Source organism: Streptopelia decaocto (assembly GCF_964273445.1).
Source record: "Streptopelia decaocto genome assembly, chromosome: 3".
Lineage (NCBI taxonomy): Eukaryota > Metazoa > Chordata > Aves > Columbiformes > Columbidae > Streptopelia > Streptopelia decaocto.
The window spans coordinates 53,203,161-53,227,381 of record NC_138656.1 but is presented as its reverse complement, the minus strand read 5'-3'; the positions used below and the strand labels follow the sequence as shown (position 1 = coordinate 53,227,381).

Sequence of the window (24,221 nt, the reverse complement as noted above, 5' to 3'; positions counted from 1 at the left end):
TACTATGTAACATTCTGTATTATAACATTCAAACACTTCATCAAAGGTTCAATGATAAAGACTCACAAAGGAATTAAAATGTTTCAAATACACCATCAGTTTCACTTACCTTCTGTTCTGCTGAGCTACTTCTCTGCACAGAAGTAGAGAACATTGCAGACACTCTGACTTAGCCTTGCATCATCACAATTTATGTGGAAGAGAACTAAATTAAACAGGAAGAAAAAAACTGCACCATTTGTCACTGCCACTTGAAAGTTTAAACTAAAATTTATTTTTTCCAGAGTGCTGCATTTTAACAATGGTTGATTCTCTCTTCAGTGTGAAAGCACTGATATTTCACTTATATTAGTAATAGAACATTGCTTTGGACTATTGGAGCTTTACTGCCTGGCCAACAAATACCACATCTGGTAAAATGCAGTGTATGGGGACCAAGCTCTTTCTCTCCTGCATGGAACTTCTTTCTACTTAGCAGCTGTAAAACACAAGAGACAATCTATTTTGGGTACTTACTGCACACCTCAAGTGAGTAAAATAATTCCACCTTGACTCTCATACCTCCGGACAGTTTGGGACAGAGAATAACCCAGGCACGACCTGTCCCGGGTCTCACTGCCAAGGTGAGACTTGCAGATGACGAACCCAGCTGTGTCCAGCCCAGTTCTGCAAGGTGCAGCTCCAGCCGCTCACCCACCACTGCTGCACCCAGGCAAGAAAACTGGTGTAAGCAAGTGGACTACGGTACAAGGAAGAAAAGTACAAGTTTTATTCTTAAACATCACTGGACTGAAAAATAATCGTATGGCTTATTTATATTTCAGGAGATGGTAGTGAATAAGTTAAAGAATATTTCATCCCAAAACATACATTGCTTTCATTTATAGCTAAGCTAATGTACACATATGTTTTCTTATTTTCATAAATGTCAAACACCCACCTTTTTCCCTCCACAGAGATTTACAAGTACATGCATGGCACTTCCTACAAAGCTGTCGTGGGCTAAACGCTTACAAAAACTTTTTTTTTTTTGAATAAGAAATATTCATCAGACCAAAATATAATCATTTAAATCAACTTCTTCCTGAGCAACTTAGAATTTGGAATGTGCTGAAAAGTTTCAATAAATAAGTCAAAGATTAACCAGCTTAAAACGTACCTTTTCAAAAGTAAAACACATTTCATGACAGACAAAGAGTCTGTAGGACCAGGAATCTTAGACACTATGTGCCAGATAAATTTATGAAGTACCATTCAAGGAGGAGAGGCCAGGTTGATTGTTACGAAAAATACAACAACATTAAAACCTAGCGAGTAAATCATTAAACAGGTTTTGTATTTAGGTTATAAGTAGTGATGGCTGAAGATACCATTAAATAAACAGATTAAAATAGACTTTATGGTAAGCGGCAGTGAACTTGCAGGAAGGGTGACTGTGTTAAGTGACTGATTATTCTGTTACAATGTTGGTAAAAAGAATGCAAACAGAAATTATGAAAGGTGCGAATATTAGTTTTCTTTCCAAAATGTAACAACTCCACAGTGTGTAAACTAATCATTACTCTTTCAATGTAATTTCACAGAAACCACTTAAAATATACAATGCAGCAGATTTGTATTTTAGCTAGTATGTTAGTTGTTATCTGTGCCATTTTCAGCTTTCTTTAATGTAGTCCCCCATGGTAGTGCATTGCTACCACCAACCTGGGATGTTAATAATGAGAACAGAATCTTCCACATAATATTTTCTAGAAGTTAGCATCTTGTCTTAACACGATTACACTTCTTTATTTTTGTTCTCTACGTGTAGGTACAGTAAAGACTGACTGCTGATGAAGATGGGCCATAACGTTCATGGGCTCTCAGCAGGCTCATGGAAGAGAAAACCCTTGGAAAGAACATTCGAGCTTAGCCCGAGTTTATATGCCTCGTCCATCACAAAATAACTTTTGCTTATTATTTCAAACTGCAGGATTACCTTGCAGTCAGCAGATAAGCTGCTGAGGCAACCACAAAATAGGAAGCAAAACTTGCCTGGTAGATGTTTGAGAAAGGATGTGAGTTGGACAGAGGTGCGTTGCCCCTGAGGGGTTACTGGGGCTCGTCCTGGCAAGAATTGCAAATCCTCAGCCCTGCTTCTTTCCTGTGCCCTGGGACAGGAATTTATTGCTATTATCCTCTACTCGTTCAGCTGCTTCTGGTCAATAGAGATGTACGAGAGGCCAAGGCCTCATCAAGCCCCTCCCCAAGCTTCCCTATTCTGCCTTGGAGCAGGTGGCCAAATAGCTGTGCCCATTGCTGCGGGCAGGCCTGTCGCTTCTGCGCCACCAGCCCTGGCTGGCTGTCGAATAGCCAGCAAGGCTGCACCTCACAGGGAACCCCGGGGACACCCACCTGAGAGACAACAGCATGTCACATACCAGAGCTATTTCCTTTTCCCCTAACATTTGCTGATAATAATTGTGATTAACAAGGGCAACTTTCACAGTGACTATCTTACCAACCTATCACTGAATCAGCTTTGGTTTCACAGTGTATGCCGCCTTCTTTGTTTTATCATTCTGAAATATTTCACCTAGAGATGTTGTGTATGCCTGTATTGTTAATTTAACTTCTTGCCACGCTAGAAGTCTGGTGTTTGCAATGGTGGGGCAGCTGCGTTCAGCTTCTGATGTGAACAATGAAACTCTGAGATTGCAGAAATACCAGTCACGCTTACTAGCAGTTCCAGATCATCTACATTTTTAATGAGTGACTTTTTCTGTATCTCTTCGGATTTGTGACCCATATGAAGAATAAAAATTTACAAATACCCTTCCTGAACATAAAAACCATACACAGCACCTTTTCCTTCAGAGTCTAATAGAAACATACTCAACTGCAGAAACAATACAGTTTAGGTAACCCTGCCTTATGCTTTGCACCCAGGTGTTGCCATTCACTGACCAGGTAACTTTTTCTGCTCTATGAACTAGAGGGGTTTGCCAAAACCATCTAGTATCTGTAACTTGCCTTATGCCCACTAATATTAATTTGCAAGAACAGCAGCCTTGCTCCTTCCACAGCAGGTAATTCGGAAGCCATTATCTAGCCCCCTTCTGAGCCTGTTATCCTCCACGTGCACGGACACGGTGATGGCTCTAGCCGTACCACTGGAACCCCAGTGTGCTCTGGACAGAAAGAGACACTCTTCCCACATGGCTCACTGCCCATAGTGCACACTGCCGGTAGTCAATGCTGTAGTGATATGCAATGAAGACTTGTTTCTGGAGAAAGAAAGACATGAGTTTGTAAAATTCACTTTTCAAGACTGCCTCATTTATTCTTTTATGTTTTGCAGGTTCCCAGAGGACTATTGTGCACTCCAAAAGTTATTTTGTGATGGACAGTAGATACTTCTCTCTTCAACTATGCTATATAGCAATGATGATATAGAGCCAACACCCTACAATGAAACAAACCTGCAAAAACAGGTATCTCCTAATGGCCCCAGCATGTGGGAATGGTCTCCTCTGTTCAGTTTCAAATGCTGCTGCGCATTAACTCAGTTCCTCAAGGAATTACTTTTAATAACAATTAAAAAAATCTTAAGCTCAAGGGGTCCCCAGAAGAGAAAGGATAGCTCTTCCATCCATCACCTTTTATAGATATCCTCTAGCCACTTTTCATCATCTTCTTCATCGTCTATAGGTTCCTCTGTTTCCAAGGGAGAAGGAATGAAGAACTCGGGTCTGGGACGTGGTTTCCTGATATGAGACTTCAGTCCAAACTTGCGCTTTAGGAGGTGGAACTGTTCTTTGACATAGTAATAGAACTCGTATTCATATCTCATGCGTTGGTACAGGACCTGTACTGCTTCCGGAGATGGGACGGTCTTTTTCACTGTCACAGTCAGATTGCCAAGTTTCCTATGTTCTATAAAACAAAAACAAGCAACATGGTGTGTGCTGATTAATGAGACCAGACATAAACTTTTTTTTTTTTTTTAAATGATTAAGGCATGGCCCTACTGCATCACTGATACAAATGAGCTCAGTCTGTCTCCTTAATGATGGATTTACTTTTAAGAGATGAAAAAAATATAAATGTTTGAAGTTAGACTTGCATGTTTAAATATGGCTAGTTTATACATGGCATTTGGCATTGCATGTAGTCACCAAAGATCTTAACTGGTAATGGTTACCCAACAGTGCAAACTGGGTCATACAGTTTATAAGCATAAACTACATGTCCATGTAGTTACAAAAACCCACATAAACCCAGTGTCTCGCCTGGCTTTGGAAATTTTGCCTGGTGCACGTGAAGTACATATCCAGCACACAGCTGAGCTAAGCTAATCAATTATTTCCTCTCTGGCATACTACGGCGTGTCTCAGTTGTGCTTTATCATTGCTCAAACCTAAACAGATACATACCAACCTGAATCCATCTCAGGCTAGCACCAAAACATTGCTGGCATTGCCACACGACACCTCAAGACTGAATGTGCCTGTTGACTTCCTTGTCCTGTTATACCTGTTCATTAAACTAGACTCATCTTCCTTTTGTGCCCTGGGACTGGAAGATTTCAGCATGTTTTTCTTCACCTGACAACATTTACTTTGGTAAACTGAAATAAACCACCTTTACTGTTGATAAAGAATTAGAGTTACTAACAAAAATATTGAATTGCCTCTTTGACCCCTCTCTTAATAGATTATTCTACCATTGGAAGCTAATGTATTTGGTGTAAAGCAAACTCTCAAGGCACTAATTTTGCTGTTTTCTACCAGATGGCAACAGGCTGCCAGATCACCCTAAGTATTTTCTTCTCCAAGACAGAAACATAACTGAAAGTCAGCTGTGATGAGAACAGAAAAAGCTGGAACTACTAACCTGTAGCATCAGTGTATCCCCCCTAACAACTGCAATATTCTTTAGGAGCAGTGGAGATGAATGTTATACTGATGAAGTACTATTATAGCTCCTATAATTAGGTTTTCCAAAAGCTCAGTGCTCCAATCCAGTACACCTCACATGTTACTCTGAGAGAACACAATGCCCATGGAAATGACAGGAATAGCCTCAGAATACACCTGGGTCCAGACAGGGCAAGAAGAAGGGGCTTGCATGGAAGCAAAGAGAGGCCAGGTAGACATTAATAATAAATGTTTTTCATGGCAAGGATAGTGAGACAGTTCTGTAGAGCATACAAGTTACAAAAGCTCTATTTCTGGAAGATTTTAAGAGCAGATTAATCGATTCTCTCCTGAGGGAAGACACTCAACTAGGGGACATCTTAAGGCCATTTTCCATGACTCTAAAACCAACAGATTAATTTTAATCTTGTCAGTCCTTACTTCACTTCCTTGCTCTCTGCTACAACAGCAAGGTCTGCATGAGAATTTATAATGTCTTGGCTTCTGCTGCTCATTCTTTCCTTAATATTTATATCCTCTATTTGCACTGCCTAAAATGCCAAAGAGAAATCCCCATATTCTACATGACTACATAGACAAACTACTGCAGTGAAGAAGAGCTGGATTTTGATATGGAAACTTACTCCTTATTGTAATAGCAGTTCTGCAAGTTGAAGGAATTCAAAAAGGTCAGGCCATGAAGCATGGCAAAGGAAAAACTTAGAAAGAGGAAGCAAACGACAAAGAACATTTCATACCTCCAGAGTCCCAGCAGCAGCAACCACCCTCACTTCCAGAGAGGGTCCCTGAATCAAAATGGGAGTTTTGCTCCCGGGAGCAGTCCTAAGCGAGTTCTTCCAACGCACCTGCCAGCAATGCCGAGCAGCTTAGCAGCTCTGCAGAGAAACATGCTTCCACAATGGCTTACACGTGAGGCTAAGGCATGGATCAATGCTTCCTAATAGTAAAAGTGAGTTGTTCTTGGGATTCCACAAGCAATCCATTCATCCAAGAAAAATAAGCAAGAATTATTTTTTAGGGAAGAGAGGAATTTTAACCAAAGGAAACCCACTTATTTCAAGAGGTAATAAAAGATGAGTAAATTCAGCTAGCAAACACAACAGCAATGATCTTTAGACAAAAAGTTAGTATTATGCAAGATCTTAAATCTTGAAAAGTACAACAGAAGAGTGAAGCACAGCTATGTGAACATGAACTGCTTTCTTTACATTTTAAACTATTAATGTTCATATAGCCTAGGATATCCACACATATAAACTTATTCTAATTTTCAGACCATGGACATACATTTTCCCACTTCAGAGTAAAGGAATTAAAGAAAAAAGAACTGAAAGCTGTTAATTGTAATACTATGTGAGACAGCACGTGCTGCTGGGCTGGACATTCGCATATTCATTTGACTTAATTGTGTGACACACATCTGGCGAGGAAGAAAAAAGTTACATCTGAAAGAGGTCTTCTCCCTCTCAGTTTTGCTTACCAATTACAGCAGAGTAATTTGAAATGTAAGAAAGATACAATAGACAATAGGTTAACAAGTTATCAAACATAACGCTGTTCTAAATCACAGAAAAAAATATGTAAAGCATTAATTTTATTTTGCATTTGTACTTTTAATTCCTTCTCTAAAGAAAGAATGGTTTTCATTAGTTGGTAAAAATTAGAACATGCTGCTCTGTAAATAAATGGAGATTGTACACCAAACTTTGTAGTTCTTTACACTGAAATCTCTGTCTCTACTTATATATCTAAGTAATTAAACAACTTAGTACACAGAGTTCTTTGTTCTTTAATTACAGTGATATATGCTCTATGCTTACTGGCTGTTCACAGTTTATTAACTCGTATAGTTTTATTTAGATAGGAGTAAAATGATTACAATATACAAAACCTGAATCAAAATAAAGAAGTGATCTTTAATGTGCTGTCTAGCTAAGAAAAAGTTTAAAGGAAGGATCATGAAATTCCTGCATTTAAAATAGACATTAGCATAGAAAGCACTCCATGTCGCTAGTGAATAGGCAGATTATTTTTGGTGAAAATACTCACATTCCCCAAGAGCTTATTCTCTTCTACACCACCTTTACCAGAGACCAGAAGAGACCAGAAAATGTCTCATCTTTTTAAATTCTCAGACATGTTCACATTGCTATTGATGGGTATGAGATGAATACACTCTGGGAAGGACACTACTCAGTGTCTGTCCTCAGATGAGACAGCAACTGCCTTCTGATGACTGAGTATTTCAAGACATTCCTTTTTTTTGGTGCTTAGTCGGTAGCTTCCACCAGCTTTGCAGTCTGGTTTTCTTTACAAACTAGGCAGCAAATATACACTACTAAATATTTCATTTATTAAGCTTAAGCCTTTATACTGCTTGCCAACTTCATTTTTATTTTACATAGGTTATTTCTGTCACAGAAAAATCCATTTACCTTGCTGGAAAAAGCTCTTTACTTCTAGGGTCCCTCCAGGACTCTAATTGGGAAAAGCCCCTTCTTGCAGCCCCAGCTCCCTTTGGCGGCTGCTCCCCCAGCAGAGTGGGGCACTCGTGTTGGGCCCAGGAGCGCTGCCAACCACAACAAGGTGACAAGCACCAGGTTGTTTTCTTGGGGAGGTGATCGGCACGGGGCAGGACCAGTCACAAGGGAATTTAGTGGTGGTGTCGCAGGCAGGGAGCAGCCAGGCACTGCGTTCCACCCTCGTGGCGAGCAGTGAGAAAACAGCAAAACAGATCGTTGTCAGGATTTGCAGTAGTCACGACATAGAGGATTCCTGGATGCGTGCTATTCTTCTTTGGTCTATGCACACACTTATGTGCATAGATGTATACACACGTACAGATAGAAACACCCAGCCTTCGGAAGGCCACAGGAGTGACAGAGATTTCTATGGCTTCTGTTGGTTCCCCTTGCAGCGTAACCACCAGTAACCACAGTGCGTAAATAGCTAGGAGGTGCTCATTGTCAGATGGTGTGAGTTGGGGCTGTGCCTGACTGCAGGCTCAGCCTTTTGATAATACAAGTCAATTTTGCTTTTTCTTTTTTGCACTTGAATTTTGTTTAGACTGGTTTCTATTTTTAAACACTCTTAGAAGGCTCTTTAATACAAATATGCATGGAACTGCCCCTTGAAGTCACCTTAACCACCTCTCCTCATCACAGAAGCAAAATGGAAAAATTAGGTAGATCTGGCTTAAAGCCAAAACAACAATCTGCATATGCTACATAAACCCAGCTGTCCCACCAAAGGACCCCCGTTTAACGACCTTTGAGACAGCTAACCATATGGAGGGCAACAAACTACGCCATTTACCTTTTAGGGTTATTTTTTTTTTAAACTGTGTTTGCTTTGGCATTCTTTTAAATTACTAAAAAGAATGTACTATACAGCAACCCAGCCTCCCAGTGCAGGCTGCTCATGCCTTGAATAAAGACGAAACACAGGGTATGCAGATATGGATGGAGAAAATTAAATTCTTTTGTGTTACCAGGTGATGAATATTTAGCATTTCTTTCCCCACTGTCACTTTTTCTTTTTTCTTTAAAAAAAAACAAACCCTAAGAAATTTGCTTTACTTACTGCAGCAATCCAAACCATAGGGAAAAGTGGTTTTTATACTTTGTGGCTCAAAAAACCTTGGACTGCCATATTCAGACAAAATGATCCTAAAGGCATTCTCCACCTCAAAAGAGAATTTCGGAGTGACGCTCTCTGCAGCACCCCGCCGTTTCGGCTGGCACGAGGCAGAGGCCTGCTCCTGGATGAAGGTGCAGGGAGCTCAGCGCCCTTGGGGATGCGCTGAGGAGAGGTGAGCCGGGCTGCAGCCAGCGCGGGACGGCTGTGGGCGAGCGTCATCACCCGCTCCCCTGGCAAAGGTTGTGGTGGAAAAACCTCATGCCGAGCTGTGCTGCGTTAGGGCTGTGTGAACACGATGGCTGTCACAGATACAGTAAACTCATTTCCTGGAACTACACAGGGAGGCCCCGCGTTTCAGTTGTACACAGCTGAGCTGCAGCACATACCTACTTCTCCACAGTTTAAAATGGAAAGAAATGTATGTCACTGTGGTTGGATGTGACGTATGAATCGGCGAGGGCCTCTGCTTGATATGCCGCTCAAATGATTGCTGCGGTGCTAAAACAGGGCTCTGATGGCTATGCTAGAAATGATCTCCCTCCTGAATATCAAACTGCAGCTCAGCAGAAAATGTTCTGGCACCATTGATCTGCTTTTCAAACTTGAAATTTTGGCTCTTGAAGGATATCTGGGAAAGGCTAGTTTTGGACAAACAGATGTGATGCTGATGTGTTTGGCTCACATGCTGTCTCTCCCATGGCCACGGGGCTGCTGCAGCTGAGGAGCGTGCGGGCTGGGGCAGCGGGAGGAGGGTGCTGGCGCACTGCGGCCGTGCTGCACAACTGAGCACCTCGCGTGGGCTCACACTGGCTACAGGAAAGCAGGGACTGTGGAGAACACCTACCAGAGGCACAGACCAGGAAGAAGTGTATTGAAAAACAGATTTGATGAAAAGGTGAGCGGTAATTTGTCCCATAGCATCTACTAGCTTTGTCTGTCTGACATACCATGAATCCCAATTATTAACCTCGTTACTGTTAGTTTACTCTGTTCTCAGTTATGCACATCAACAAAATAATGTTTAAGTTTTAATAACATGTAGATAAAGATTAGACAAGAGTGCATACTGAGGACAGTTACACCAGGCTCACCAGCAATGCTTGCTTTGTTTTCGCATTTCTGTCCTGAACTATTGTGCTGCTTTGATGACATGGAATGGCTCCTAACTCCAGGGGACGAGAAGAATTCCAGCCCGCTGGCACACAGCTATGTCCTGTCTCCTAAAGTTTAGATAAGGATCTCTCTAAAAGGACAGCTCTCCAGGGGTCATGGAAACACCCAGAACTCCAGAGACCTGCAGTCCTAGGCAAATCGGATGTCCTCTTGATCCAACAGGGACTTTGGGAGCAAATACATCAGACTGCAATTAGCACAGACACTGCAAAACGATGGCTTCCAATGATAGAGACTGAACTAGGTGAAATGGTTACAGCAATGCTCTTTCTTCTTTCTTACCACTGCAATGAATAGGGAAAACAGAGGGAAGAATAATGTCACTATTAACCTAATATAATTTCATTATTAACATTAACATGGACAAAATGCAGGGAGCTCAGAGAATGATAACCTGACAAATAAAAACAGAGGGATACCAAAATAGAGATTAGCCAGGAAGATCTCACAGATATAATCTAAAAGACATATAATAAAACAACTACTAATGCTCAAGGATGTAAACACCAAGGAGGAGGCATGGCACAATTCAGAACAAGGAAGAAACATGTTAAAAACAAAACAAAACGACAAAAAAAGAAAGGAAAATGTTAGTGATGAATGTAAGAAGTACCTTGGGCAAATAAGGCTGAAAATAACAAAAGAAACCCCTTCCTACGGTATGCAAGTAACATATATTTGGAATATATTGCACTGGTCTGGCTCTCAACTGGACAACGTAACAGTGATATGCATCCAACAGTGCTCTGAAATACTACTTAAGCTATTAAAGGCATTATATCACTATTATGAAACACTCGCCTTACAACACACTCAACAGTGCAAATATATAACTTCCTCCATACTTTGTAAACAGCTACACTCTCAGAGGTCTCTTCTCCAGCCAGGAAGTATTTATCATGAAATCTCCAGCTCTCCTCTTGGAAACTTCAGTGTTCTGCCTTTACTCCCGCCAGTTCAGAGCTGTGGATCCAACAATGTGGATTTCCAGCCGCATGGGACGCCTCCGCCGACCCCCTGTACCACACATGGCCTCTGCTGCTGCCCCAGCCTGGAAACCTGCTGTATCTCATGCATGATCACATAGCAAATCTCAACAAGATCTTCTAAGAGACTCCTTTGTTTGGCACACTTTAATGTTGCATTCCCAGTTAAGGAAAGTTAACACAAAAGGGAAAAAGAAAAAGAGCTGAAAATTAACCCACATTGGTAGAGTGAAAAGGCGGATTCTCCTAAGAATGTGGCCAGGTACTTTTATTGCTGTTAAGCAACTTCTAAGTTGAACTAGACAGAGTTGGAGGTGCCAAAACCAAAGTCATGTGCAGAGGAAATGCCAGGATTCTCTAGTTTGAGTTGCTGAGAGAACAGCTATAGTTCAGCTCATGTGCAATTTCTAATATATCTTTTATAGCTGTATAAGTATTATTGAATGGATCTAGTCAAATCTACATCTGACAAAACCACAATCTAAAACCAGGTTCTTACAGATCGCCTGTGAACAGTGTTGTATAATAGGTTACACAGATACTAACATTATTACTTTTTTGCAGGCAGAAGAGCAAGTTGCAGTGATTGAGACAAATTTCAGCAGCACTCATGAGCAGGAAAAACTTCACCACAGGTATGTTACACAGAAAATATGCAGAGATATAGCCTGGGACTTGAGAACCTGGAGCAGGCATCTTGCCTTTGTGCTTGAAGTCACAGTAGACTGCGACCTGTGATTTTTGTCCACAAAAAGGAAGCGGTGGGACCGACGTGCTGTGGAAGCTTAAGACGTCTATGAGGGATGGAGCGAGGTGGAGGTGCCTTTATTTCCATATATAGCACTGATGAGTGCAACACTGGCATATAGCATCCAGTTCTGTAACGACATCCTAAATCAGATGGGGTGTGAAAACAGCCTCAGAATGAATACTGGGGTTGGAAGGGACACCTTAGAGAAGGATGATAAATTAATTCTGGTCAGCTTACAAAAAAAAAAGATTGAGAGGTGACTTGTTTGCAGCATCTGCATATTTTCACAGTGAGAAAATTATGGATACTGAGGGGTTGGAACCTGAAGCCAGAGAAATGCGGACTGGAAGTAAGGCACAGCTTTTTAAAGTGATCACCAGAACAAAATAAAAAGAGTTGATTTGCTATCACTTGATATTTTTACATCCATGCTGGATAACCTAACCAACTCCAGTTACTAATCTCTGTACAGAAGTAAGAGAAACTGTGTGGCCTGTAGCACACCAGAGACAAGCTGAATGAGCCAATGGTCCATTTACGGCTTTCCTTGATGCAAATTCCAAAAGTCTTGCACGTGTCAGAGCACCACTTTTGAAAGCCTTTGTGTCAGTACCTTTGAGATACCTCAATGTGCATGCCATTTCAGGAAGATGTCTGAAGACCTGATTTGCTACCTTTTCCAGCTGCTGGCTGTTCAAACCCAGTGGTCACCACTTTGCAGTATCAGGCCTTACAGGACTGTGAAGTAACACTACATTATTAAAAAAATGGCCTTAAAAAATGTTAATTCTGCGTGCTGCCTCTTCCTGTCTTCCTAGAGCATACATTTGACTGCTTCTTGCTTTATATAACTACTGCGAAACAAAAGCAAAACTACTAACTAGGACTAAAGTAATGGCTAATAGTAAAATTTACGCACTGCTGAAGTAAAACCACTACTGATAGGGTATACAGGACTGGAAGATGTACATTACTGTATGAAAGCTGCTATTAAAATGGAGAGGAAAAAAAAAAATCAGTTCTCTTCTCCCTTGTGAGAAAACTGCCAGTTCTAAGAAGATTTTCTCCCAACTATGCCTGCACACAGACAACTAAAAGCCCTGAAATTGCTTTATTTCTTATTATTGCAAGTTACAGGCGGTCAAGAGAAAATTCTCTCTTTTGCCCTTAGGTTCTTTTGTGTATAATGAGTGACTGAAGGCAGCCAGAGGCTGAGGCACTGGCGAAGAAGGAAGAATGCTACCAGAGCAGAAACAACACACTGTTCCTTTCAAGTTCACCCCCTTCTGGCTCACAGCCCGACTGCCTTGGCCATGTGCCAGGGTCTCGGGACAAAGACTTCCTCCTCTGGCCAAAACCGAGGAAAAGGGTCCGTTGTTTAACACAGGCAGACTTGTTTCAGCCAGAGAAAAAACTAAAAAGAAGAGGAATTCTATTAACTGGAAGTCCTGGGAGAGGAGAGTAATCTCCTAGTGTGGCTAATACAATTCTCACCCCATGCTTTTCCCGGAGAGGGAATGTCTTTATCCTCTACAGTTCAGGCTAGAAGGCAAAGTATAATGTCTCAAAGCCCTGCTGCTGCCAAGGTCTTTGCATCCCCCAAGGTTACTATCACCAGAAACAAGAACGCATGTTTCCTCCTTCCAGGAAGGCCCAGGCAGCCCGCTGTTCCCCTCCATGCCAGCACTAATCAGCTCATGTGAAGGGTGAGCATCCTTACTCACAAAAAGACAGAAATTCCTACGCACCTAGCAGTCTGATGGATAAATAAGCCAAATGTTTAGTTATACCAGGACTTCACAGGGATCGAGGCTCCTGCTGGATTTTCACAGTCATTAAACCCACGTCAAGGTGAATTCACACCTTGGCTTTTTGCTGTCTCTGCAACAAAGTCTGCAGCCCTGCTCTGCCATGGGGAACTTGGGACACTCGGGTTCCTGCAACTTGAGAGGTCGTGTCCCTCCCTGAAACCTCCGAGGCAGATGCTGTTGCAGCGGTTAAACAGAGACGCAGTGGCTCTTCACGCCAACCTCAGCACTTCTTTAGCAGCACAGCCACAGAAGATGGATGGGGACTTGAAAAAGGTAGAAGAAAGTCCCTAGGTCTGGTGCGACACATTTGATTTTGAGCACCACCGTGCCTGGGTGAGGTGGGCTACCTCAGAGGCTGCATCACAGGACATAGCGTCTCAGTGAGCTGTGGCAGGAGACTTTCTCTAGCAATTATTCATACATCTGAGAGTTTTCAGAAGCAGGTCCCAAGGAGAAGTGCCATTTCAATCTGCTTGGGTTAATATAAATTAATACAGGACATTTTAGGTGCTTAGATGCTGTTCAAACACCATTGAGATTTACACATGCATGTACTGCTCTGTATTCCAGGCAACGGATTTTACTCCTGAAGGAGGGGGAAATGGCATTTCTGAGACCATTTATGAGACAAAGATCTGTGCAAATGAAGGCCTCCCTATGCACCCTGTGCCTCTGCACCAGACTAGTAGCAAAGACAGCCAACTCCACAGTACTCCCCATTTGTCTGCAAAGACTTACATGACCAGCTCCAGCACACCTTGACCATGCCGGCTCGTGCGTCAGCGCCAAGAGCAATCTATTGAGGGAATGGTGTATACTCAACCATCCTTTTAAATTCCACTTGCATTTAAAGTCACTGTACTGAAAGGAAAGAGATACATGGGCAGATGGTTCTGCCATCTATCACCTTGTTTACAGGAAGTATATTCTCAGTAGCCTTAACTCTATTGCAGGTTAAAGGAATTAGCTGAGTACTGTGAAAATATCCATGAACCAGAATGGGAGGTTTACACGGTATGAAAAGCCACTGCTCCTGCACTTAGTCCTACAAATTGTCTTACATCTGCAGTATTTCAATTAGTAGTTTCATTCCAGTGTTAGAGAGACTGGCTAGTATTAAAGTTTCTGGGATGACTGCACTGTTTTGATTTAATGACAATACTAACCCTGACATAATGACTACCATGCTTCAAGGTTATACCGTATGAAACTTTCCCTTGCCCTTAAGCAAACAGGAGATAAAATGACCCACTGCCTTTTTCCATTTCAGTATTTATGGGCACACATAAACATTGACCCTTCTAAATGAGGATAAAATGGGTCAGAAACCAGGAAGGATGTGACAGCAATTAGGAAGCATTCTTCAAGAAAAAGCAGTTTTTGGAGTGAATGAGGTTACTAAAGAAACCCCTAAACCTGCAACAAACCAGGCTTTTCCTGAAGAACGTTGCCTTTTGCTACATTGCAATCTTCAGGAGCGGCAAAATAATGGCTCCCAACACTATTCACATGACATGCAACATGAAGAGTTGCATCAAGATAAAGAGAAACCCTGTTGTGGTGGGTTGATTGCAGCCAGCGGCCACTTGCTCACTCCCCCTGACCAAACCACGGGATGAGAGAGAGAACAGGAAGAACGGAAGCGACAAAAGTCCTAAGGACAGTTTGATACATGGGGAAAAAAATAAACGATGCAAAGGGTATCCCTCACCATCTTCCACAGGGACTAGTGCTCAGCCAGTCTCTGAGCAATGGCCACCTCGGAAGCCAAAACACCTCTTCTTCCTCCTCCACCTCTGCTCTTACTGCTGAATATGATGTTGTATGGTATGGACCATCCCTGTGACCACTTTGGGTCAGCTGTCCCGGCTGTCTCCCCTCCCAGCCTCTTGCCTGTCTCCAGCCTACTGACTGTGGGTACAGAGCGAGAAGCAGAGAAGGTCCTGATGCTGTGTGAGCTCTGCTCAGCAACAGCTGAAATCCTGGTGTGTTGTCAGCTTCCCTTTAGACACAAGTCCAGAACACAGCACTATATAGGCTGCTCTAAAGAACACTAGCTCGAACCCACCCAGAGCCAGCAGAGTAAAAGCAGCTGCTGTCAGGTGTGGGCAAACCTTACACATCTGTCTCCACAAAATTTAAAATACACACAAAATACATAATGCATGTAACTGGCGCAATGGATCAGCTGAAGTACCCACTTAGTCACTTTACTGGGTATTTGAATGGTGGCCAGTAGTGGATGCTTGGTGGAGTGGCCAAGGCACAGACCTCATCTTCCCTCTGGTTCTGGTGCTCAGCATCTCTGCACCCCTTGAGCCAGGAGCCACCTGGGGGGCTACAGAATGCAGTGACACAACGAGTTTCTCCACAAATGCAGTGGTTTTGCCATCCCAGCAAGGTTCTGGTCATCAGCATGGTGTGCTGCAGGGAGTTCCACACTGTAGGCATTTGTTGGTTTAAAAAATACAACAAGCCAAACCACACAAAGACTGCCAACCCTTTATGTCTATTTTAAACTTTTAAAAACTGATTCTCCCTAAGAAATCAAGACTAATCATTCTGCATTCAATCTTTTTCTACTTTTTGTTTGTCCCACTTCACTTGTCTTTTTTTCCAAATTCAGAGGTCTATATATTAAATTCATTTTCCTATGAAAGACATTCCATGTCCCTGACTATTTCCCTTGTTCCTGCTTTGTACCTTTTCAAATTCTGTTAGATCGTTTTTGAGATGGTGTGATTAGAGCTACAAATAATTAGTGGAAAATGCTGCAATTTTTGGTTAAAAAGCCATACAACATTTCTAATTTTAATTTTTTTCATATTTAAGAATCAGAAGTAAATTATAACTTATGTGTCTTTACCACCGATTTGAACTGTTGCTTATCCCAAAGCACAGACTGAGATTACCTCTTTAACATAAAGGCAATTCCAGGACAAGAGACGACTTTGACTAAAGGCTAATTCTAAAAGCAAGAGGGGAACGTATAAGTAACTTTAACTTATTTGGTAAACATAGAAAATATCATTAAGAAACAAGAGTTATCATTTCAGTGCCCCATTTCAACAAATATTCCTGAAAACAACAAATCTGGTTGTGAAGCTATGTAATCTTAATTCAATTCGCTAAACTTACCAGAAGAATAAATGCCTGAATTTTCACTCCTGTGCAACAGTTCAAAGAAGTCCCGAAACCATAAATAATCATCTTTCTAAAGTCTGCAGACAGAATGCACTATTGATTTAAACCAACCAAACAAAAAACCCAAACAGAAAATTTTAATGAAGTTCTGTGGAAAACATGATGAAAAAGTTATCTGAGAGAATGGTACATTCAGGGTTTCCGTAGTAACAAAAACAATTAAAAAAAAATAAAAAAAAAAATAAAAAAAGGGAGCTTTGTAAAGGCTTGTCCAAAAAAAAAAAAAGAAAAAAAATAATCTCTAGGAGGTGTGATGTATGTTTACATAGGAGGGACACCTGCTCTGCTGGATGTGTATACGCACTTACACCTGGTGGCAGGGCCCCAAGGCCCAGCTTTTGACCCAGGTTCAGCACCCACTGGGAGCCCAATGCAGGCAATCGGGTTTTGTCTTAGTTCTGAGTATACGGGTCACAGAACCCAGTTCAATGTCTACATGGAGGCCAAGTTCTCCTGTGAGCTCAAAGGTGCTGGGAATATGAAATTGTGACTCTGAGCTCTTTAAAAATACATTCCTCACAGGCTACTCTGGTGTGGCCAGTGACTATGGTCACTGGTTTCTAAACAAACACGGTAACTCGGGCACATCACGTTCAGCTGACACTTCATCCATCTGCTTGCTACAGTGGTTGACAGCACTTCTGGCACATTCCCAGAGCATTTAATTTTGTTAAGTACATTTACTGAAGAACTGAAAACCCCTTAACTGAACAAATATAGAGTCCTCATAACTACTTTTTTTTTTCATTTGGTCTGAATAACAGTGGGAAATGAAAAACCACAAGGCTGAAGGAAGTGAAGGGACTATTTATGTAGCATGGGAAAAATTAAACTGAGATTCAACACTTTAAAGTGGGTGACATCTGTTTATCAAAATAGTTTTGTTGTATCTCTTTTGCCTTTGATTATCCAGTCTGTCTGCTAGAACTTAGAAACAGGGATGCGGTGCTAGATTGGTCCTTTGATTTTAGTGGCAATCTGTGTAAGTCCTGCCACTACTTTGAAATAAAAATGTTGGTCTGGCATTACCAATTGCTAATAAAATATACCAATGTATCATGTGCCATTCCTTCACAAAATTACTCACATGTGTATACAATATGAAAAGATGTGTGGGACTTGGAGATTTTCCCTTTCTGCACACGAGAAATGAAGAGTCTATGTGCTTTTTATTTCTGTTAAAACAAACCTGTTGAACAAGTGGGGTGTGCACCAAGATGTAGTCCAGAAGGATAATAGAAGCAGCGTGTGAGCTAAACAGCTGAATTAAGCAGAACTCAAACCATTGGTTTCTACAAGTAGCTTGCAAAAACATGCACCAAGGAAAACAATTTTCAGCAATTCAAAGCAGAACCTTTGGCTGAGGGGTAAGTCTACCCTTAAAATAGGCTAAATAATGTGTTCTGCAACTGCACGAAGTACTGGAGCCTACCAGGGACCACATGCCATATATTCCACCAGTACCAGAAGGCAGTGCCAAGTAAATGCTGAAATTCGATATGCAGACAAACATGCTTTGCAACTTCACTGCTCTTCTGTCACTAAAAGTTCTAGAAGAACTGGGCTGACATTTTTGGCAAGCTGTTTGCTAAAGTGTAAGATGACAGGCCGAGGTTTTACTGCTCTCGGCCATCGGCATTGGTACAGTGGCAACTAACAGGCAAAGTTGTGCAAGCTGCAATTTGTTCCTGTTATTTTCAGCTAATAAGAGCTGAAAATGCTTGACTATGAAAAGGGTTTGCAGTCCCACAAGAGCTATTCTCAGTAATATCAGGAAGTATATACATGTATATGCGGATGTGTGTATATGTGTGTATGTGTATGTATGTGCCTATCAGGATAATGTCTTTCTTTCAAGGGCTTGGACACCAACAGCACTCATCATTTTTCACTGTGCTGACTGGAAAGAACAATTTTCCATTTGCAAACAAAACAAAATAGTCCTAACAAGAGAAAACTGTTTCATTGTGCTTAAAAAGATTATACATCCTCCATGCTAAGCATCTCACCTGGTTGTTAAAGAAAATAATTTGGTTTAACACACAAAATCATGGACTAAACTATGGATCCAAAACCAGAAAACCTCGTCAAAGTGCTATGTGGCAACCAGGATTCCCAGATTGTATCCTGTCTCTAATGCCTTTAATTACCATCACAGGTACTCAAAATTTAACAGTGAATTTACCACTTACTGAATTAAATTAAGAATGGGAATGGACAGGATAAGAATCCAGAGGCAACAAAAATCCTCACCGGAAATATCCACAAATCCTGAAATAATAACCCTAAGGAAGACACAGAAAGCACTATTACCTGATACCTTTATGGCAAAACTGGACAAACACTAGTCCATGTGAACCAGGATTCAGTGTGGAAAAGCAGCTTGAGGACTTCTCAAACACTGAAATATAAGCTGTGGACGGTGCAAGACCAGAGACACATCTCATATATGCTGCATCAAAAAAACCTTGGAGAGAACATGGCAGAAGCAACTGGTGAAATTACCTTGCTGCCTAATACCTGAGCTGGTTTGTTTGACCATCCTCCCCTATCCCAGCTGGTCCTGCCATGCTTCACCATCTTCAGGATTCCTTCATAGTTTTACTATCCAAATACCTTCCCCAGGTTTCCTGTCCTCTGCAGTTCTAAGTGCTCTTCTAGCAGCTGCTTTGGTGACCATGCAGGAGTTTCTTGAGAGTTTACTAGACCAAGTTTTCCTCTTCATTCATCTCCTTTGCTCTTGGCAAGGAAGTCCTGGCCTTCTGCTGTGTTTCTTTTCTCCAAAGGGAACTAGGTCATAGTTTGCTTCTGGAAATGCTGCAGGAAAAGATACTACCAAGGATGCTAAAAAGCACTGAACAAACCCCACAAAAACCCTCAAACTATTCCACCAAAAGCTTAGATCAAATAACACTCAATGATGCACAGATTTATCTAATGGATAGACAAGGAGAGCACTAGGAAGGCATGATACAAACTTTGCTTTTATATGCATACTTCATCCTTGCTCTTACAAACACTACTGTGCCAACTCCTTGACAACATCCATCTCTACCCAACTGTACACCCGTATACAGCACGAGCGAGAAATATTCCTGCTGTGGAACTCCAGGCAGCCACTCAGGGCATCAAATGAATCCCCAAAGAGAGAAACAGTCATTCACCTCTCTTCACTGATCATGCAGAGAGTTCAGTTTACCTGGTACATTATTTAAGCACCTGATATTAAGCAATGTCAATAGCCAGTGAAGTAAACGAGGTTTGTCAGCTGTCTGAAGACCCTTCAAAGATGAGTCAGAGCTACTGTTGAGATTGGCAGGGCACTTACAGGGACAGTGGAGAGTGGAAGAAAACTTAAAAAATAAAATAAGACTTCAATACCCAGCAAAATATTTAGTGGTATTTAGGCTAAAACTGAGTTTTCTGTGAATATTTTCTTTCAACATTTTAAATAAATTTGCTTTGGCTATGCTGTCATTCCTGTCATGTCCAATTTCCACTAGCTTTTAGGACATGTATATTATATATCAGCCACATATTAATCTCACGCTCTCATTTTATGTAACAGAAAAAGCACAGGTTCTTGCCCAAGCAATATACCTCCAAACTTGCTAACATCCCAAAAGCCCCGAGAGCACAGCTCTGCAAAGCACTGGGGGCTCCTTGCAAGGGAGCCATGTACCAAATACTCTGCTGCAGCAACGTCAGCATGCTACACGTGTTCCCCCAGCACAGGCCCAACACAACTGGCCACTGGGCTCTCCCAGTAGCTTTTGCTGCACTTCTTTCTGGCTAGGAATAAGCAAACAAGAGAACAACCCACCCTCGCTCTCCTCTGCTCCTGCTAGGTCCAATGGTGCTCTTTATCCGTCTCCTTTTCCCCCATCCACCCCACAAAAAGCAAGACATCACATCATGTAGCTGACAGTTTGGAAATGAATCAAAGCAGTCAAGCAGCAGGAGGAGCAAAGACCGAGACAAGCACACAGATTTTGTTCTAAACCCCGCATTTGCATGCTCTGTAATGCCAAAGATGTAATACTCATAATGACTCACAAGTCCCTGTGTACTCAAGCACAGCAGCACATCACGCAGTAACACAACTTCACAGACCCTCCAAAACTCAATTGAGAGAAACACTATGGAAAAAGACAGACCCCGACAATTACCCTAAGATTTTCACTACACAAAAAGTATTAGATGGGCTCATACTGCAAAAGGCGCAGCAATAGGGTACATAGTTCTATCACTGATCTAGCAAAACACAAGAAATAAGGTTTCTCCCTATGGTGGATGCTCAGAGCTAATTAATCCCATAGTTACAGGGAAGTGAGACCAGAGGAGTCAAAGAAAGCCATGGGGAGCGTGAATGGATTGTGAAAAGAAAATTCCAGGGCCTGAGAGCAGAGCAGGAGTGCTTGCGTGGGTGGGCAAGAGATGCTGCTCCAGACTTTCAGCAAGCAGCAAAGCAGGGAGAGATGGGTAAATGCTGGGGTTTATATGTCATTTTAACTGGAGCAATTGGAGGAAGATGACAATTTAAAGCACTTCTCCCTGGATACCTCTTCTATTCCTCTTGAGCCTCCAATTATTATTTTTTGCTTTCTCTTCAATACCCTCATTTCCCCTGAGTATGCACTCATCAGCAACTCACATTCCCCAGAAATCCTCCCACTAGCTATCTGGAAAGACATCCATGCTAGAGGGCATAACGCTCTTCTAACATGCCTTTAAAACCACAAGTCATTTTCAGTAACCAAATTGCACGGAGGTGCATGAAGAATTCCTCCAAGACCTATTTTGGAGGCAAGTGAATTCAGCCAACTCACAAACATCAGCAGTAATTTCAGTCCAGCAAGAATGTTTGGTATTCTCCAAACCTTCCCCCAAACCACACACCTCTTTGCACGTGCACTTCTTTCAAAAATATTTTATTCTTGGTCTGTTTTAATGCTCACTTTTTGCCCTCAGCCTGTATGATAAAAATGTTTTCTGGGTGAGCCCTGGAGAACCAAGCAGACCAAACACTAATGCTCATATGGAATTTATTTAGAAGGGGGGTAAAAATCCCTTAAGTTGAGTAGTTATGTTATTTTGAACTGGTTTTATATTTTATGCGTACATAGTGGAGCTGGAATTTCAGGGCTGGCTTTTGTTCACATTCATCATGAAACATTTGTTATATGAGCTGCTGCTACTGCTACCAAAACAGCTGCTGCTCACTGCTACAAAACCAGAGACCAACTCAACTGTTTCTTCCTCTGGTAAGTCTATTATAGCTGGCAAATGAGGTCTGGTGTTTCTCCAGAAAATTACCTTTATTTGGCTTCACTGTCATCCTTGCCACCTTTTTGCCTAGCCAGAACATGGGACTTGAGAGAGAACAGATAAATTAGAGCAAGAGCAGGTACGTACTGATGCTCCTGAATCACCTACAATTAAACATAGCTCAGCACTACAGCTGTATGAACTCCCTGCTTTGCAGCTAAGGGAGCACCTCAAATGTGAATGTCTTTTCTTCAGCTGCTCTTGAGATTTAGCCTTTTAGCCAGTATTTAGCCTTTCCGTCCTGTGTCACCATTTTCCACCATCTGGAAAAACTGAGCCATGGCTTGATCTAGCTTTGCATAAAAATCTCTTTGCCGCAGAAATGCTGCTGCCCAGTGGCTAGGGTGATCTCCAGGGGGCTGATTTCCTGTGCAGAAAAGAAATACCCACCCATCTGACAATCTGGGTACTTTCCTACCAACCTGGACACAGACCAGGACCCAGAGCATCACTGTACAGCAGTCCTGAGTGCTGAGGACAGACCTCATCAACTGCATGTGAGCTGAATTTAAATGTGTTGCTTTCTTTGGATGACTAAAACACTTCAGTGTTGTTCTTTTTGCTTTCTGGTAATTTCATATTGGTAGTGACCTCTCTCACCTCGGTTGCATCTTTTTATGAGAACACTTACCCCAGGCTGTAGTGCAGTCTCTGTGGGATTCCCCCGCTTGTTTAAAGTAAGGGGAGACCACAAAACAATTAGTGCCTACCTCTTTAACCAATTTTATTCTGCAGGAGAACAGTCTCATATCCTGACAACTCATTTTCTTTAAAAGCTTTTGGGTAGAGATCCTGCTGAAAATCACAACTGTACCACAGCATATCCTTGTGCTTGCTGGCTCCTTTGAGGAACTAGCTGATTTGTCAGGCTCTACAAACACCATACTGACTCTTCCCAACTGCCTATTAATCCCATTCTTTATTATGGTTCCTACCAGTCAATAACTGAATTATTTCTCCTGTTGCTGTCCAAGTGATCACTGCAGCCTTTTAACAGCTGGGAGTAATGTTAACTACCTTCCATTCTTCCAAAATAGCTGCTGATTGAACATCAGGACATGTTGCAGAGTTGGCAATTTCAAAGAGATCCTTGATGAATACTAGTGATAGCAGCACTCCTGACGCTTCCAAAGAGGAAAGATAGCTGAGGAGAAAAAAAGGCCACATCCTAACACTAAATCGGTTATCTGCATTATAGATGGCATCTGCAAGTCACCAAAAAGTTATTCAAATGGAGTCCAAACAGTACAATTGCAACTCAAAAGATGAGATTTATAAAGTGCAGTAACAATTGTGCAAATGTTTGAGATAGAAAAAGCAGCACACTGGAAAGAAGGTACTAATTAAAGAACACAAAGAAAGTGCAATTTAGAAGAATGGGAGGAGACAGGGAAGATGACCCTAGAGAGGGGAGGATGCTCTTTCTTACTACATATGTAAATTTGTCATTCCACTCCAAGAACAGAGAAAAATAACAAAAAAGGATTCTTCCCAGCCATATTTAGTAAAAACCTTCTTGGAGAGCAAGTTTTTGAGAGGGACAGATTAAAAAAGGCTGGGAAATTCCAACCAGGAAAGGAAGTAGGGAGTATAAACTCCAGGAAAGACTCACTCTTGGAAGAGCAAACAGTGTCCAGGGCAGGTAAAGCAAAGGGGCTGGGAGGAAGGAGCACAGGCCTGGTGTGAAGCTGTGCTCAAGGGAGCAGATGATCCCCTCAGGAGCGATAGCTGGGAGACATTCCAAAAGGACTCCTGTGTAGCAGCTGAGAGCTACACTGCTAATACATTTCCTTCATTTTTATTTTTATAACATTGAAATCAAGGGCCAACCCTTGTACTTTGCTGAAATTTATTCTACTAATTCTTTCCCTTCTTTTCTAATAGTAATAACCGTGGTCTTAAAGATGACGTAGAGTGCAATACGCTGTGTCCTCTGGGAGTAATTGGTCTGTTTACAGTTGTACTCTGGGGATGCCTCTTCCCTGAGAGTGCCTCCCTGCCACCTCTGCCTGCTGCCCACGGTCTCCCTCTCCCCAACTCTCTGGTGGGCCACCTACTTCTGATATAGTTGAAAAAAATCATTTAGTATTAACTTTAATGCCTTCAGCAAGCTGCGTGCCAGAAAGCGCCTTGCTATAATTTCACACCTAGTTTGTCAGAATTTATGCTCCTTCATGTTTTCCTCATTTTAATTATTACAGCATTTTAATTTTTATAGTAGCTCATTTTTATCACTGTAAAAACTTGATTTTAAATTGCAATGTTTATATGAAAACCCAAGTAATTCCTTAGGGAGGGCTGCTCATCTCCACTGTGCATGAATTACAAGTAAAAGCTTTTTTTAATAATGAATTTTCTTCTCTGTAGTTACTTTACCTTCAATATTTTTCAAAACATTTCTGAGCAATCA

At 41.7% G+C, this 24,221-nt stretch overlaps 1 protein-coding gene across 1 annotated transcript in view; it reads right to left on the bottom strand.

The window, feature by feature from the left end:
* Window positions 1-747: 747 nt before the first annotated feature.
* UST (uronyl 2-sulfotransferase) overlaps window positions 748-24,221 on the bottom strand; it is a 171,242-nt gene continuing 147,768 nt past the window's right edge. The window contains exon 8 of the mRNA XM_082049239.1: window positions 748-3,915. Coding sequence (XP_081905365.1) covers window positions 3,635-3,915 — 281 coding nt within the window. The 3' untranslated portion in view covers window positions 748-3,634. The remainder of the gene's footprint in view (window positions 3,916-24,221) is intronic.